Raw genomic sequence first — 19,124 nt, forward strand, 5'->3', positions numbered from 1 at the left:
AAAAATAAAACAGAAACACATATGAAATGCATATTAACAAAAGTGATAGTGGAGATGGTGGTGGTAGTGGCGGTGGAAGAGGTGGTGGCGGTGGTGGTGATGATGATAGGGGTGAGGAGGAAAAGGTGGTGGTTATATGTTGGGTCTTTTTCGTTGCCGGTTTCTATTTCTGATTTTAAAAACGACTGTAAGTTTTTTTCTCCAATGTTCAAGGTTTTTTTTTGTTTTTTTAACATGGCTCATTCTAAAAAACAGCAACAAAAACGCATGCTCTGATCCAAATGTATTCCAAAAAAGCTCAAAAATTCTAGAATTTTTTTTTTTTTTTTTTTAAATAACGTTGTCGTACACACCCCTAGTAAGTAGTATCTCATAGAAACTTGAGGGACACATATATACTCCCATTGGTTTGGTAAGAGCATGGGATGGGAGGTGGATTGATCAAAATAAAAGTTTTAAATACAAATTAAAAAAAGCCAATTAGAGCACCTCCCATTTGTTTCCCTGAGATAAGAAACTATTCAAATCTAAAGAATTTGGTTTTGAAGTAAATAAAATTTGGGAAAAGGTTGAACACATTGCTCGCGTGTGTACAATCCCTCACACTTTCTCCATAGGAAACCCTCTCTCTCTCCTCATTGACTACTTCTTAACTATTGCTTTATTCCCAACTTGAAAAGCCTTCTTCTTCTTCCTTGTATTGTATCCTGTGATTGAAAAGGTGGCACTCTTCCTTCCTCTTCTTTCTCTAGAACCATTTTGTTTCTTTTAATTGAATTTCTCTTGTTTTGTTTCTTTTGGATTCTCATTGAAATACTTGTGCTAGCTCTGAAAATGACAAAACAAGTACCAAAGTTGCTTAATTAACAAGATAAAGAGGAAGCAATGAGCAGCTGAAATTTTACACAGAAATTCCTTGCTGATGGACAAAGACACCCAAGGGTAGAATTTTACAACCAAAAAAACAAAAAAGTGATATCGCCAAAGAATGTCTGGTCTCGACTGAAATCGAGCAAGTCATCATTGATACATCAGACAAGGATGGGAAGTTCGCAACTAAAAGCTTCTTGAGAGCTCCCTGATCCATCCGATTTCAGGAAAAGGGAACTAGACTACGTATTGCTGAAAATCATAGTTAGGTTGGCGTCCAAGCTCCTTGGTCGCCTTGGGTGCCTAGGTGGGCGCCTTGCCGCCTTATAGGTTTCGTCTTGATTTTTGGACCCTCCCCAAACGTCATGATCGCCTTGATGACTATGTTGAAAAATAAAGGAAGGAATCTCAAACTCAAATTTGCGGAGGGAGGGGAATCGAGCTCGAGGATGGAGAAAGAAAAAAGAAACTTATTAGTTTGCCCTCTATAATAGGCATTTTGTGATTCAAATCTAAAATGAACATGTTGAGACTGAGTATACTTAAACACAATAAAGAAATCAACCATACAATCATACAAACATGATTAATATAACATGGTTTGACATGAATGCCAACAACCACTAAAGAAAATCAGAGATTTTATTTTTTTTACTAACCAGAAAAATTTTACATCTCTCAACCTCACAATGATCCCCTACTAGTAGGGTTGCAAGTTTGGCCGTGTTGGCCTAAACCCACCATGAACTCGAACAGGGCCTAGGCGGGCTAAAGATTTCTGGCCTTGAGGACAGGGTTAGGACCCGAAATTCCTGGTCCTGAGTTAGGGTCGAGCTGAGTCAGGGTTGAGACCTCGGGCTTAGTCCGATCCTGATTTGTTTATTGTGTTAGTATTCTAGTATGTGCTCTATGGTTCCCAAAAGCATCATTTCTGGTTTGTACTCCATGAAAAAAATTCTTTATTTATTAAAACATAGAAGTTATGATACATCTGATCAAAAAATATAATTATTTAAAATGGGGCCTAACCATTTACCAAGGAAAAATAAACATAATATAATAACCAGATTAATGTGAATCCTTCCATTTATTGTGTTGCTATATAAATATTCAAATATTTTAATTTGCTTATTGCTGGGTTAGGGTTAGGGTTAGGGCCAGGGTCAAGGCTAGCGGTCAAGGTCAGGGTTAGGGTCAAGGTCAAGGCCAATAGGTCAAGCCCGGTCCAATCAGGGCCAATCAGGGTGGGGTTGGATTGGACTTGGCCCGTCAAGGTCAGGGCGGGCTTGGGCCCAACTAAGGGACTCAGGGTTGGGCTAGGGTTTTAAAAAGGGCCGGCCCAACCCGACCCTATTGCAGGCCTACCTACTAGGGTTTTCCACAATCAAAAAATAAATAAGCACCCTAGCAACACTACTTCCTAAGCAATTACAATTTTCTCATTGTATATGTAATATACCCGAAACTACCTAGTTAAACATTAAAAAAGAGTGTACCAAGTGCATGAGGTTCCTCCCACTACAGGGTCTAGGGAGGATCATATATAATGTACGCACCTTTACCCCCCACTTGACGAATAGAGTGTTTCCCAACTTGAACCCGAGACTTCTCTCTCTCTCTCTCTCTCTCCCTCTCTCTGTGTGTGTGTGTGTCTCCCAATCTTGATCGGCTTATACCTCTACTAGATAATACATGACTCTTTCTAACTAAGTTTGACTCATCCAAGTCACTTGGTTTTGAGGAGAACGAGTCGAGTTAGAAAACATGGTTTTCCAACCACAGATTGTATAACTACCTTAAACTCTTACTAAATATGGTATTCATAATTTTTAAATAAAAAAATGTTTTCCTTTTTTGTTGCAAAATGTAAAATGTAGTAATCTAATAATCAAATTTGAAATGTTTTTTTTTTGTGTTAATTACACAATAATGTTAGGAAATTATTAAAAAAAAAAACACATATTGGTTTTGTTTTGCTTTTACATACCTTCCCTTATTTCTCTTGCAACCCAATGCCTCAAAGAGTGGAAAAAGAAAAACATCAAAGGATTAGTTTGATCAACTTGACATGTTGGATAAGGCCTGATTTCTCAACTCTCTCTCCATCCGCCCAATGTGACCCATTGATTGGAGTGAAGAAGGAGATTTAGCTAGGATAAATAAAAATAGTTAACAATGAACTCAAAGTCCAATCAAAATGTAATCCTTTGGGATAATTAAATGGTGTTTCTTATTACCACCTGTGGTCATCATATCATATCAAACCATTTATAACTTCTTTTTCTCACCCTAATCCATGTGGTATGGTTGCTGTCAAACGAAAGGTGGTTGTGTAAGTTTCAACCCCTTTTATGGTCTGCCCCAAATTTTCCGGAGGTTTTCTGTGGCACAAATTCAGAGTTTCCTGGTCGATGGTATTCGCCAAATGACATTTTTAACCCCTAACATAAAATAGTACATTAGCAAAATCAAGGGTAATTTAAAGTCAGTTTGCAATCTCATTTGACACCTTTCACAAGTGTAAAGGGCGTACCAGTGCACGAGGCTCTTGCTATTGTGGGTTTTTGGGAGGGTCATAATGTACACAGTCTTACCCATATTTTCACAGAATAATTGTTTCTGAACTCAAACCAAAGGCACGCCCCTCACACCTTTCACAAGTGTCAATTAAACAAATTCATTTTCACTCTTTATCTCTGGAATTAGATGAAGGGGAGAGGAAACTGGAGTGATAATTGAGGGAAACTTCCTCCAAGGACAAACACGGCTCACACCTGTCTTGACATTCCACTTCCGCAATTCACTCATTTCAAAACTTCTTCCCTTGCCCAAGTCAACCCCATATTTTGGTTACCAAGCACAGACAGCAAGGCCAGCCGATATTGTCAAACACTCAAACTATAACGATGGTTTGGTCTCCGTTACTGAATCGATTAACAGCTTAACTTAACTTAACATTCACAAGCTAGCTTTGATTGAAACAGTACTTGATAGCTAGTATTATACACCCCTTTTTTCTTTGTTGTATAATTGAACAGAAAACCAAAAAATAAAAAACCCTACTAAAAAGAAAAAGCCAAAATTTGTACACATTTGACATTCCCCAAAATTAAAAACCAAAATTATAAAATTATAAAAAAAATAACTCGAATTAGTTAACGGTGCTGACAGTCAAACCGGAGGGCGAGTGGAAGACTGCCCTATTCCGTCAGATTTCCTGCTCCCTCGCAACGACGACCTAAAGGGTCTTGGAGGAAGAGGAGGAAGAGGATTAGTCACCGGAGGATCACCTTCGGCTGTCATCTTTTGCGAACGAGCTGAAGCCGCCCTCATGAAGAAGGGAGGTGTCATCGAGAACACCCATCCCTCCTGTTTCTCCCCCATTTCCAGCCTCTGAAACCTCGATCCTCTACCACTCCCTTCTCCGGTCACCCGGTAACCTCTCCTTGAACTCCCTACTCTTGGGAACACCACCATGCTCCTGGTCCGGTTCAGCCTCTTGTTCATGATTTGCTTCCTCACTTCGTCAGGAAGCCGGAGGGTGAATCGCTCCATATCCTCTCCCGGTTGAACCAGCGAGTGCCCCGTCGAATGCGACCGCGGAAATCTCCCAGCGTATCTTGGTCTCGTCGATCTTGATCTCGTTGGCCGGTTCTGCATTGGTATCTGAACCGGATTAATTACCTCTGGCGCCTGTCTTGGTGCTTCTTCTTCGCTTATTACATGAATGGAAACTTCAACTTCTTCGTTCTCTGCGTCCACTGTTTCCGATCTCCGGATTTCCCCTTCTGATGCACCTTCCAAATCCTGTTCTGGCACTGTAATTGCAGGTGTTTCGCCTGGTACAGGCACGAGATCAGCTCGACAGACAGGGCACGTCGTTCGATTAGACAACCAAGCATCGATACACTCGGGGTGGAACACATGGTCGCACTTTGGAAGCAATCGAATCATCTCGTCATCTTCAAACTCGTTCAAGCATACGGCACACTCTAGCGCTCCTTTCCCCAATTTGAGCCCTTTCACGACTGAGTATTCGAAGGTTGGAAAGGTTTCGAGCACAGCCTCGTCGAGCCCGCGATTTGCCCTTCGTGACATTCCGCCGCCCATGAAATTAGGGCGCACGCTTCCGCCGTTACGATTCTCGGAACACTGACGGATATAGATGGAGAAGAAGCCCATGAAGAAGAATGCACTAATAAGGACGATGAGTATAATGACCATGGAAGGACTGAAGTTGGCGTTGAAGCCATATGCATCGACAGGTGGCGGTTGATTACTACCCTGTGCAGCGGCGTACGGTAACGATTGGAACAGCAAGAACAAGTAGATGCAGGTGAGTCCATGGTGACTTGCTCCGTCACAGCCGAACAGGTGGAGTATCGAACGTTTGTTCTGCTTGTTTTCCTTCATTTCGTTCGTCATGAGCTATAACAGGAAACTGGTGCTCATGCCACACTAACTCTTTCTGTTTCTTTGCTTTCCTCTTCTTTGCTTACTTTCTTTAAGGTTAACTTTGGCGGCTTGGAATTGTAGAGCTTGAGATTAAAGCAGAGGTGGAGCAAAATTTATATAAAAGGTTTGAAGAGGAGAGAGGGGTGGAGACCAGAGAGGTTCCGATCCGGATTCGAAAGATGGAAGGGTCCGCCAGGTGTCGTTGTATTCAAGGCAAGGACGGCAAAACTTACTACGAATTCCTCTCTCTACAAGTGGGTGAAAGAGTCCCTTCTGGGTTTCCAATTTTTGACTTTAATGGCTAATAAAAGGACCCCACCCACGGGGCCGATCTCCTATGAGTTTCGATGCGAGCCGTCGATGATGTAAGCATCGTCATCTTGACTTTCTCTGTCTTCAGTCTCTTTAATTGACTTCTCTCAGGGTCTCTTAATCTAGTGAAAGACAGGAAGGTGCGAATTTACTGTCAAATTTCATCCAAGAAGATACTCCTGTGTGTATTTTTATTGGCCATTGTACAGATGCAGGGTTACACGATCAGGCAGCGATTTCTTACCCACAAATAATTGTTCTGTCTCGATTTGTTCGGAGGACAACAGTTGGACCGAATTGTGTGGTTTTGGAATCTGGTTCTTCTAGACAAATTACAGCACATTATGCTTGTTTTAGAAGCTTTGAATGTGAACCGGCATTTCCGGACTGGTTCGCTCAACAACTACCCGGAAAAGATAGGAAAGCAGGAAACGCTGATGTGGAAAATCCAAACCGTTTATCTAGTATCCTCTTTGATAAGCTGGAACACAGCCTTTCGATTGGTTTTGTGAACATTGTCACCGTCGCCCACGTGGGTTGAGCTACTTTTTTATTGGATTACAATAGGCCACGTGGATGATTAGACTGATGTGATAGGACCTAATCGGGCCGTCCACGGTATCACTCGGCCAAATTCACGTAACGACTGGGAAGTTTAGATACTTCCTTGGCTTTTCACAGACGGTTACCACGTGTCGGTTGTAACGAATAAAAATAGCATTGTATACTGGATAATAGATCAGTTATCATCGCTCATGGCTGACACAACAGGTGGGGCGCACACCTTCTAGAAGAACGACTTCGTTGGACAAGTTTTGCTCGCTACTGAGGTGACTGACTGACTGACTACAACGTGGGAAACGTCGTTGATACTACGTAGTACCTATGGGGTTCTTAATATGAAAGATCCACGGCCTAGAAGCCTCCGATCTCTGCCTCTTTTTCTCTTCCCGGTTCTCTCGAGTTGAAGTTTAATTGTCATTATTAACTAAAACCTTCAGATTTGGCGCCCCCGATTACGAATTGTTATCCTCTCAATTATACTGTTTGTACTTGATGTCAATAACATCTAATAGTGGGAGGTGAATCCCACCTCGGACAGTGTGTTCCAACAAGGGATAGGATAATCATTTCTGTCTCCTCCATTAGATGTACTTGACGTCAAGTACAGACAGTGTAATTGAGAGGATAAAGATCCCCAACTACAGTCAATAATGATAAGAAGAAAAACAATGTAATAAATGAACGAAAAATATCATAAATAGCCCTCTATTGTATCCGGGGAAACCTCCTTTATCTTAATTAGTATATGGGCATTGGGGGAAACCCTGGCCCTTTAAAAGGACAGAGGAGTGCACCCCCAATGAGATGCGTGGAATGATTTCATACATAAGAGGGCAATACAATCATTTTACGTGAAGAGGGAGATAGAGAGATGGTGCTAGCATACCCTCTCTTGGCAGCTTAGAGAATTGTTTCACTAATTTAAAATATTTGAAATGTCCTACTAATGATAATTATTATATATGCAAAAGATCTCTACCTGGTTGTGTGGCCATTGCAATGAGAGTACACCGAAGCATAAACATAAATAAGATATTTGATTTCACATGGAGTTGGGCGGTAACTTAATATAGAATACTATTGATAAATATTAATTTATATTCTACTAATTACTTAATTTATAATTATCAATAAATAATTAACTCATATAAGACCTGATATTAGACTAACTTCATAAATTCATATTATGATAAGATGTTAACAGTTAATGGCTGCCATCATCTATTTGACTTGTAAAATAATTATTCAATATTTTACACCAAAACAAACATTTATGATTGAGCCTTAGGGCATTTCTACGAATATATGTACATGGAAAGCAATCACACATTTTTTTCTAAAGTAACATATATTAGTTGAGAATAAACTCAAATTGATCACTAGTATGCAATAATCCATGTTGTCACTCGAATCTGAACTGCCACGTAAATGGGGGGAGACCTTCACACTACAAGCTAAGAATTGAACAAAAGAGAAGACCAGAGCTGGCTCCGAGGTAGACTCTTCGTTGCTAAACTTAGTAATCCAAGCAACAGCAGTGAGAGTTGGGAACGAAGTGAGTAACTAGGTGAGAGTAATTAATAAATGCGATTAAGCATCCTGGTACCTTGTATAGTGCTCTTATATTTATAAGATTTATGGCGGTAGAAATGGGTAGCATGTTGATGAAGCAAGGAACGAAGCGAGTAGCCAGGTGAGAGTACTAAATGCGATTAAGCATCCCATTTCTTTGGATAGTGCCCTTATATTTATAAGATGTATGGCGGTAGAAATGGGTAGCAGGGTGATGAAGCAAGGAACCAAGTGAGTAGCTACGTAAGAGTAATAAATGCTATTAAGTATCCCATTATTTTGTATAATGCCCTTATATTTATAAGATGTATAGCAGTAGAAATAGGTAGCATGTTGATGAAGCAAGCTAAATTCCCCCATGAAAGGTCCCCAGTCACAAAGACGGTGATGTGAGGAGAGTTCAAGCTTCGATGGATGACAACAATATTCACTTCATCTTTCAATTTGACCAGACTTTATGCCACATGTCAATCAACCATAAGTGGGTCATTTTTATGGGCATATCAATCCATATGAATGCATTCGCTTGTCATTATTCATTTCTTCAAATAATTTCTCAAAATTTATTAGTCTGAAATGTTCAAGTACTAATCATCCTTAGGTTAGGGTGACTTTATCGGTTATTTCCAATGGGTACTAATAACCATAGTTTGAAATCTTGCAATATCTCGGTATCTCGGGTTGGTCGAGATATCCGAAATATCCGAAATATACCGTAATTTCGTTGAAATAAGTTATCTTTTCTGTCATATTTCGGCACTCCATCTTGATGGGTTTTTGATCATATTAAGGTATGATACTTCATATACACCCTTATTTATGCTAAATAAATACATTTAAACCTTAATATTATAAAAAAAATGAACTCAAAGTGGTCTTTTGGATTTGCACCCTTGATTGACAGTATACGGTCGGACCCTGATGTATAAAATAATTAAATACATATTATTTAAGTACTAAAAGACATAATAAGAAATTTAAACAAAATAATGAAACAAAAATAAAGTCAAATGTAGCCTTTAGTTTAAACTTTAAAATTTAAACTCATAAAGTCATAAGTGCATAAGTTATAACTCATAAACATCATAATAGTGAATAGTTCAATACTCAATACACAAAGTATTTCTACGAAATTTACCAAAATATACTACTCAATACATAGTATTTCTACGAAATATACCGAAATTTCTACGAAATTTGAACTTTTTTCATTTTGGAAGCCCATCTCGTCTCGGTAGTGTCGAAATTACCGAAATTTACTGTCAATATATCGCGAAATTTTGAACCATGCTAATAACAATAGTTTTATTTTTTAAATATAAAAATTTTACTTCCATTCATTTTAATTTCCTTTGCAGTCAAACAAACTATATTCCTACTTGTTAGAGATTTTTGCAGTAACAATATGTTTTTTGTTCTAGCATACTTGAACAAAAAATGATAAAAAGTAGGTTGCCATGGTACATGGCATTTGCACCAAGATATAGGAAGGGCAAAATGACCACCTTGTTCCCCAATGAAATGAAAAATCTCATCCTTATTGGATGATTCGAAGTGTTATCAATGGTCCTCGTGCTGATGCAGGGACCACGTACCCTGAAAACGATCCCCCTCCCAATGATAAAACATATTTTCAAGAAAAAGCGAGCTATGAAAGATGGTTGTACAAGGAACACATTAGTAAGTAATAAGGAAAGAGATTAAAAAATTTGTAATCGTGTATGGGATCCCAGGTGAAGAAGTTTAAACCAATTAATCCTTCTACCACTACCATAACATTGCTGCCTTGTACGTTGTTTTTTTTTTTTTATTGAAAACGAATTTTTTAGAAAAACATGAAAATCTCATGGCTAAAGGATTATAGTGATCCTGGATCCATGGATCGAAAACGGGTCAAACCATCCTACACGTTACGAACAAAGCCCTCCTTACTAGAGAGTCAGTCAGCTAGGCTCCCTTGCAAGTTGTATAGGTGATGAATGGTAGAACGAACGAGAGAATCTCATATTAATTTGGGTGGGGAAACATTGTTGGTATGTATAATTAAGTCAACAAATAGAAGAGTTTTACGTTAGTTAGTATAAACTACTTAAAATTAAAAATTAAAAGATTAGATTGAGTGCAGGCTTTACCGATATCAAACCCAATATATTAAATAGGGCTAAAGGCTTCTCCCACCCCTATCGAAATGACCTTCCTGCCCCCTACCCTCGCCATCCTCCCATCTCAATTGAGCACGGCTGCTAACTTCAAGAAAAATCAACCGCTTGCCCAACCTTTACCTATCTTGTTGACAATGATAAAATGCTATCGATAAACTTTGTTCAAAGTCAGACTGAACTCAAGTATGTTATGTTCCTAATGGGAATCGATCTAGTGTATGGCGTTAGATTCAACCAATCTAGTATAGGATAAGTTAAAGGGTTTGATTTCACGTGTTCTATCAGTTTTGGAGTTTTTGACGTATGGATTAAGTACTTAATATTTGGTATCAAAACTGAACACCACATCACGGATTCGAATTATAAATATTATGTGCATGGATTTACTGGAGAGAAATAAGAGGAAAAAAAATAGAGAAAAGAAAAAAAGAAAAAAGATAAGAGATATAATAGGGAATAGATAGGGTTGGCTTTACACCACTACTCTCTTGTTAGTTATAACTTATAACTCACCACTAACACTTATAGGTTCCTAATATCGGTATTGATACCAAAGATAAGACATAAATTAAAGGACCGAGATTCCCTACACCCACGGTGAATGGAGGTTGGCTTTACACCACTACTCTTTTGTTAGTTACAACTCACCACCTCCCTTGTTGGTTATAACTCACCAATAATATTTATAGGTTTTTAATAGCCGTATTGATATCGATACTTTTATGTATAAATTCTTTTATAGCATCTTCACATAACAAATAATGGGACTCACACGGATATTCTCTTTCTTCATATGAATGTTATCATTTCTCATCCCCTTATTTGTTTAGTGTGTTGATTCATTCTTACACTATCCATATAGGAAACCCTAACACTTTCATAAGTTTCGAACCCATGTGGACCCCATATATTATGGGAAAAAGAATAAGACGATGCCGTCATGCGGATTCTTTTATATGCCCCTCAAAATATACACGGACGTGCATTGATCACCATGTTGGAATTATGAAATAAATTATTGTGAACCATTAAAGGAAGCTTACCGTGAGACAGCCGCAGTGTGATATGACATTTTTCCAATTTTTCGACATTCTAAGAGAATTTATTAATTACTTCTCGCCTTCTAGATGGTCAATTAGTCAAGGATTGATTGGGATAGTGGACATTTCCAGCTTAAAAAAATGGTTGGTTTTTTCTAATATTCTTAAAATTTTGTTTTATTTTTACATTTTTTAATTACAAAGAGTCGATCACTTTCTTTCTTGACTTATAAGAAGTTTAATGATTATAATCAAATAATTAAACAACTAATGGTTCTAATTAATCCAACAACTGAAGAGAGCTCAAACTCGAACTCAATTTTCACCAAAGAATGTGGTTATCTCATTGACCCCTTCAACAGTACTAGAAAGTCGCAAGTTTTGAATTCTTTGTGAGTTCTGAAATCTGAAAAGAATCATTTACAAAGCTCCAACAATCCACAGACGACCACTCCACTAGAATCTTCAAGACTTTTACAAGAGGGAAAGTGGAAACGAAGTTCACTGGAACCTTCGATTGAGACAACCAGAGAGACTTGGCCCATTCTTCAATTAGGAGCTGTGAGGTGACGGTCCTCTCACAAGGCCGGTCCACATAAGCTATATCTTGAGAGAGCCAATGTGAGAAGACTGTCCACGTTGGATGGGTCCCACCTAATTGTTCTTCTCTGAACCAAGTTGGGTCAAGGGAAGTTGGAACTTTCTCACTTTAGAAGACTATTTCCTATTTCCTAAAAAATAATTTATGAATACCCACAGGTGTGCGTGTGGGGGCCAACCCCCCAACCTCTGTCCCTCTGTGGGAGCTTGCATTCATATACTCAGTGATTAAAAATTTAAAATGGCGTGCATAAAATGGCGTGCACTGTTAGGTATATCAACTATTATTTGTTTGGTTTGATTTAGTTTGATTTGATTTGCTCGTATCAATTATGATGCTCCATATTAAAATTGTTATCCAACTTAAATAGTCAAAGTCTCATTCTAAATTAAAGTAATATATAGTATAAATATTTACCTATAAATAAATAAATAAATATATATATATATATATATATTTATTTATTTATTTATTTATTAATATTTTTCACTCGTACTTGGAATTTCCCTCGTGGAACAGCCACTTTGTATGTATCGTCGTGCATATCTACCCTATTGGGTTTTTGATTAACCATTTTGAATTAAGCCCATGTCACAAAACAAATCACGCAAAAAGAAAGGCCCAGATCTACAACAAAGAACCATTGGCTTTCGAACTATCTGACTCTTAAGATGGTCTCTTCGTTGAAATAGGGGAGAGGTCGAGGCTCATCCACATGTATATGAAGGTACTCCACATCAAGAATAAAAAAGCGGAAGGGGTAGGTGTAGGTATAAAGGTCAGCCTGGTGCTCTCTTATAGTTGGAAGAGAGATAAAATGATTTTGAGAGTCGTCATTTAGATAAGGGTCTTGGATTCATAAATGTCTCTCCCTTTTGGACGAGAGAATTGACTTTAATGGATAAGACCAAAGGCTAGGTAAATGTCATATTACAAACATGAGAAAGGGTTAGGCATTCAATCCGAAATCGGTCCTCTTAGACCACATGCTCCTACAAAATGCAAATACAAAAATGAAAAAGGGATCATGCAAGTTATCAGAGGTTCTAGATGATGAGACCACCAAAATTGGACTCCCACAACTAAAGATTCTGTTTCGGGGAGCCAGGGATGGCCGATGAAATACACAAAAAAATTGGGGTCAAAATTACCTATTCGCATCAAATGGAAGCTAATGACTGGATGGGTATCAATCGAACTCCCATAGGAGAAGATTCTATTTCAATGGCTAAGATTGGCCGACAAAATCAGAAGGGAAAAACATGGGGGAATAAGGATCAAAATTACCTATTCACATAAAGTCCAATGACATTGGTTGCCTGGTTGGGTATCAATCGGACTCCCATAGGAAAAGATTCTATTTCAAAGGTTAGGATTGGTCGACAGAATCCGTACGAAAAAATGGAGGGGGTGGAATAGGAGTTATAATTACCTATTCACACCAAAAGGAGTCCAATCACACTGGTTGTGTGTCAATAGGACTCATAAAGGAAAAGATACTGTTTTCAGGGTCAGATTGGCCAATAGAGTCGATATTTATTTTATGTTATTTAAGCGGCGCATATGATTTAAAAACTCATTTTATTTGATTTAAAGCATTTATTTAAATATTTGAAATTATTTGCGATGATATTAACAATATTGGGTAGGTTTTTACAGAAAAATCGTAAGTACAACAGTGCATTAGGGTCAAAAGGAGAACACTGCTTGGACCTCTGGAGGCTGTATGTACGCTGGCCTATGGGAGTGTGCATGCAAGTATCACCTTGGACAGGATCTTCACCTTTACATGGGGGCAGCACAGTACTTTTGCATGTTTTTGTGTCTAGGCACAGGATAAATCATGTTATTTTACATGGACAATGACAATTACTTAAAAACTTTTAATAATTTTGAAATTACCTTTTTACCCTTGTCGACAGGCCTTCCATGTTGGGCCTAGCCCTGTTTTTTTTTTTTTTTTTTTTTTTTTTTTTTTTGATAAAAGACCCGTCTATGTTGAATTGTGAAAGAGAGAGGATCATCTGTTAAAGGAATATGGGTGGCATCTCTTGGGGTCTTTTTTTTATACCATCAAACTGAGGCAATAATATGACTGGTTTCTTGAATAAAGCTGGAGAAGAGCTCTTGCATTCATCGAGGGCAAAACCTTGAATAAAGCGGGGTTTTTTTTTTTTTTTTGGGGGTTAAAAGTAACTCCATATTATACTATGAGATCTTTGGAATGAATACAATTAGTCAGTTTTTGAAGATAATGCTAGGACACTTCTGAGATAGTCTTGGAAATGGGAGAATTTTGGCTCTTTGGAGCCAACTTTGTGAGGAGTTGAAGGGATATCAAAACAGAATCTGGCGCCAAACTATCAGAAAATTATTATAGGACAGTTTTTACTGCATTGCTGATGTTTGGGTAGTTTGTTATAGACCTTTGAGCCTACTGTATTTTTTCCTGTTTTGTTGAAGGCTTTTTAGGCCTATTGTACTGTGGGGAAGTTAAACTCTCCAGTTCTTTCTCTAACCCTCAATCGAATTCCTATCAAATAAAATTGAACAGTTTCATAATACACAAATGGGTTTTATTTTTAGAACTATGAGATCACCTATTTGGGTCTTACCTCTCCCATCTGCCCCAAGTGTATATATTTCATTATTGTCTATGAACTGTATCTGATAACCAGGCTCTGGATCTACCTCTACTTATTTATGTATTTATACTATATCTGACAACCAGACTGTGGATCTACCTCTGCTTAATTATTTCTTTATATATTTTTGGTAAATAACAATCTTTACTGATTTGAATGGTAATAAGCAGAAAAACACATAGTCTAGGTCTTGTTTCAAGTATGACCTCGGATAGAGTCTAATGGTGGGCAAGGATCCATGTAACAGATCCCATTTAGCATAGAGTCTCCTAACTTGCTGGGCTCTGCCTCTTCCTCTTGCTTTCATCTTTTCCTTTATTTCCCTTTCTCACTTGTCAATTATTTTTTTCTTCTCTTACCTCTTTCCCCATCCTCTTCATTCTTCGATCTACCTTGTTTTGTTTGGATTCATGTAGCCGACCCATTACGTTGGGATAAGGCTGAGTTTGTTGTTGTTGTTGTAAGCAGAAAGAACACAGTGAGATAGACCACACTCCACAGCCCCCAAGACAGGAATATACAACTCTCTTTTTTATTTGCTACTTTTACTAGCTTGATTTGATACCATAACCCAGGGAACAAGTATAGTTTAGGAATAATTCTACTCTTTCTGCATCCAGATTCATCTTTCAATATACACTCTTTAAGGATTTAACCATGTCCTTTGTTTTTCTTCTCATGTTCTAGGGATATCGTATGCATGGACAAGACAAGGACCCTAATTATAGATCATCCAATCATGGTTCATCATCTTGACAGCTGGGGCCTACCCAAAGAGAAGGTTCTGCACTTTGCATTTCTGAACTCTTATTTTAAGACTCAAATAAAGAATCCCATCGATCATGCAATTCTTGGATATGTCTATACCAGTAAATACAGGTTCAATCCATCCAAATAGAGAAAAAAAAAAATGAGATTCCATTTGATTTTATACGGAGAAGAATATATGTTATCATATAGAAACAGATTTGAACATAAACAATGGAAATAGCCATATCATTGATAGGTTCATGATAACTAAAGGAGCACTTGAATAAATGATAAAAGGATGTTCTTTCATTAAACATATTGAGAGAGGCTCTCAACTAGAAACATAAAGAGCGTAGAACATACCCAGTGCATGAGGCTCCCGCCACTACGGGGTCTGGGGAGGGTCATAATATACACAGCCTTACCCCTGCTTTTCGCAGAGAAGCTGTTTCCAGACTCGAACCCGTGACCACTTGAACACAATGGAGCAACCTTACCATTGCATCAAGAAGTCCACCACAAAAGCAATGAAATAGATCTAGTATTCAGATGAGAGATGCAATTTTTGACACAATTTCCTTGAAAATACGCTTAAACATAGATCCTGAAATAGTTGATTTCCAACCTTTTCCCCATTGCTTTAGGAACATAATAGGCTTGAGACTACAAGATGGTAAATGGGATTATGCATGATTCTCTATCAAGAATAATGGAGATACAATGAAAGAAAAATAATCAATACTCATCAATCAGTTGGCTATTTCTCAATTCTAGTTCTCTTTTACTTCTTTATATTAGCTTGTTCTCTCATTTTAAGCCCACACTGTTGGCTTCTAGGTGGCCTTCATTGCTTCCTTGCTCCCCAATGTATAGAAGAACCAACATCAAATTAAACAAAGAAGACCAGTACTGTGACAAAACAGAACAAAATCTCATTAGTGGCACACAAGGAATAGTCAGTTATACTCACTTAACAGACCTGGTGAATCTAGGTTGTCCTATAAACACTTGCAATAAAAAAGAATTTTGATGGTCACATTGGTAGACGCTTACTGGATTTCATGCTGGCTTTCATTCTTTGACATTTAGCTTTGTAATCCTTGAAATTGAATCTGGGAGAAATGTTTATATACAAATATGAACTGTAACTTTCTTTTTCAATCAGTCTCAGGCTTACTGAATATCATGATGTTACTTGGTGCATATTCTTTATTCACTTTTCTTATTTATCCCTAATTAAACAGATTAATGGTTATATAAACATCTGGACAGTTTCTGCTAACTTCATACAACTCATGTTTGATACTTGCAATGAATGGAAACAGTTGGTGCTTCTCATTTTACTTATAAGACCCAACTTAATGCTGAAATTTGTTATGGTTCAGAGATTTGAATTGGAGATGACTCTTTTTTCTGCCATTCCCCTCTTTCCCACCCCCCACCCCCCACCCCGCACCCCCCCTTTTTTTTTTTCTTGAACTCCTGTTAGACCATCTCCCTAGAATCTCTTGCCACAAACATCATCTTTGTGGATTTATGGCATAAAATTTCCAGTAAACGTCCAAAGCACTGCAGTCTAATACATAAACCCACCTAAGTAGGTGGACAAATACCATCAAACATGTATTGATTGGCTAGTACTTTGATATCCTCTTTTCATGGCAATAAAAATAAAAATTTGCAGTGTCCCATTTGGTCAAGGATCATATACTGTATCATTGATCACACATGTATGGTTTATTTGGTAAGAAAACAATAGCAGCGCTGACTGTAAACTGTAACAAACCAGGACCGGTAACCACTACCTGCAAGTAGAGAGAGAGAGAGAGAGAGAGAGAGAGAAAGAACCGAAGATGGAGAGAAGGTAACTACCTGCAAGTAGAGAGAGAGAGAACCGAAGATGGAGAGAAGGTAAGTGATAGTGAGTCAAGATCTCCTATTGTACTAGCAGTTTATTTATAATAAAACCAATCCTTTACATAGTAGGAAACTGAAACTAATTACAGCTAGCGATTTCTAAAGACTAAATAGGAAACTAAATCCTACTTACAATAGAAAAGTCTTAAAATAGTAATAGGAAAGAATAACAATTACAACCTAAAGCTACTTAGGCAACATATCCCCACGGTAGAGAGATCCATGAACCGCTATGGACCTCAAACCGACACACATATACACTTTAACACTCCCCCTTCAAGCTGGAGTATACATATATCTATCTATCTATCTATCTATCTATACAGATATATAGATATATATAAAGACTCCAGCTTGGAATATTAGCTCAAGCACACCAATCATCAGCAACATCAGTTGACAAAAAATCACCGTGTCAAATAAACCCAACATAACCATCAACAATGAAAAAAATATGCAATGGAGAACACCAATCCACAATCCAAAATATCATATCAGCAACAACATCACAAACCCTTATCAAGGAAGGCATATAGTAGGTATGAAAAAAGATCAAAGTGCAACATCCAACAGCTACATCATAGACCTTTCTCAAGGAAGGCAGGTAGAAAGCTTCACAAAGAAGACAAATAAAAGTACAAATATCGATGCACTTATGAGCCCTAAATAGAGGTCATAGATAAAATTGCAGCATAGGTCATTGTGAACCACTGATGAGTCATACTATGAAAAACTATGGGAGAAGGTTATTGAAGCACGTCTGAGAAGAGAGACACATATCTCGAAGAACCAATTTGGTTTTATGCCTGGTAGATCCACGACATAAGCTATTTCCCTACTGAGGAGGCTCATGGAAAGATGTAGAGCTAGCAAGAAGGATCTCCATTTGGTCTTTATTGATCTAGAAAAAGTCTATGACAGAGTCCCTAGAGACTTAATCATGCATGTTCTTGTTAAGAGAGGGGTATCGAGTAAATATATTGATGTAATTAAAGATATGTATGAAGGCATAGTGACTAGTGTGAGATCTATAGAAGGCTAGGGCAAGGAATTCCCAATTACGATTAGGTTACACCAGGGATCGACTCTAAGCCCTTATTTGTTTGCGCTTATTATGGATGAATTAACCGAGAACATTCCAGATGAGGTCCTGTAGTGTATGCAATTCGCCGATGATATCGTTTTGGTAGACGAGACTAAAGCAAGGATCAACGCTAAGTTAGAGATGTGGAGATCCACCCTAAACAAGAGACTTTAAGATTAGCAGATCAAAGACGGAGTATATGATGTGTAACTTTAGTCACTCTATGATGGATAATGATATGGTGACGAGGAGGGAGAGATACCGCAAAGTGACTATTTTAAATATCTGGGGTCAACAATAAATAAAGAAGGTAACATAGATGATGATGTTTTACAGAGAATTAAGGTGGGATGGATGAAGCGGAGAGGTGCAATCGGAGTACTATGTGATCGCCGTATTCCTCTAAAGCTTAAAGGAAAAGTTCTATAGGACCGTTGCTCGACTGGCTATGATGTATGGGGCCGAATGTTAGGCAGTTAAGAAGTGTCATATAGAGAAGTTATGTGTAGCAGAGATGAGGAGGTTAAGATGGGTGAGCGGCAAGACAATGAAGGATAAAGTAAGGAATGAACGTATTAGAGCTGATTTGGGAGTTACCCCGATCAAGGACAAGCTGCGAGAATGTTGTTTGAGGTGGTCTGGACATGTTCAACAAAGGCCTGAGGATGCCCCAATATAGAGGAGTGACTTGATTCTGATTGAAGGAGCTAAAAGAGATAGGGGCAGGCCGAAAATGACCATAGGAGAGGTTGTGAGAAATGACATGTGTAGTATGGGTCGTGTACCAGGTATGACCTCAAATAGAGCCTTTTGGAGGGCAAAGATCCATGTTGCCGACCCCATATAGCTGAGATTTCCTTTACTTCCTGGGTTGGGCTTATTTCCTCTTACTTTCATTTACCCTCCCTTCTCTTTCATCTCTCTTTTCGCACTTCTCATCTCTTGTGTCTTCATTTCTTATTTTCTCTTACTTTGATTTGCCAGGATCCATATAGCCGACCCCATTTAGATGGGATAAGGCTTAGTTTGTTGTTGTTTGTTGTTGTAGGTTACTGCGGACCACTGATAAAAAATGCAATATAGGTTACTATGAACCACTGATAAAAATGCAGTATAGGATACTGCAAACTAAGTAGAAACATCAGGTTGCGG

General features: G+C 38.2%; 1 protein-coding gene across 1 annotated transcript; it reads right to left on the reverse strand.

Annotated features, from left to right (window-relative positions):
* Positions 1-3,994: 3,994 nt before the first annotated feature.
* On the reverse strand, positions 3,995-5,365 carry LOC122657549 (E3 ubiquitin-protein ligase ATL31-like). The gene has a single exon (XM_043852284.1). It carries the CDS (start codon positions 5,293-5,295, stop codon positions 4,042-4,044), a length of 1,254 nt encoding a protein of 417 aa, XP_043708219.1. The 5' UTR covers positions 5,296-5,365; the 3' UTR covers positions 3,995-4,041.
* Positions 5,366-19,124: the final 13,759 nt, after the last annotated feature.

This window comes from Telopea speciosissima, chromosome 4 (assembly GCF_018873765.1).
Source record: "Telopea speciosissima isolate NSW1024214 ecotype Mountain lineage chromosome 4, Tspe_v1, whole genome shotgun sequence".
Classification (NCBI taxonomy): domain Eukaryota; kingdom Viridiplantae; phylum Streptophyta; class Magnoliopsida; order Proteales; family Proteaceae; genus Telopea; species Telopea speciosissima.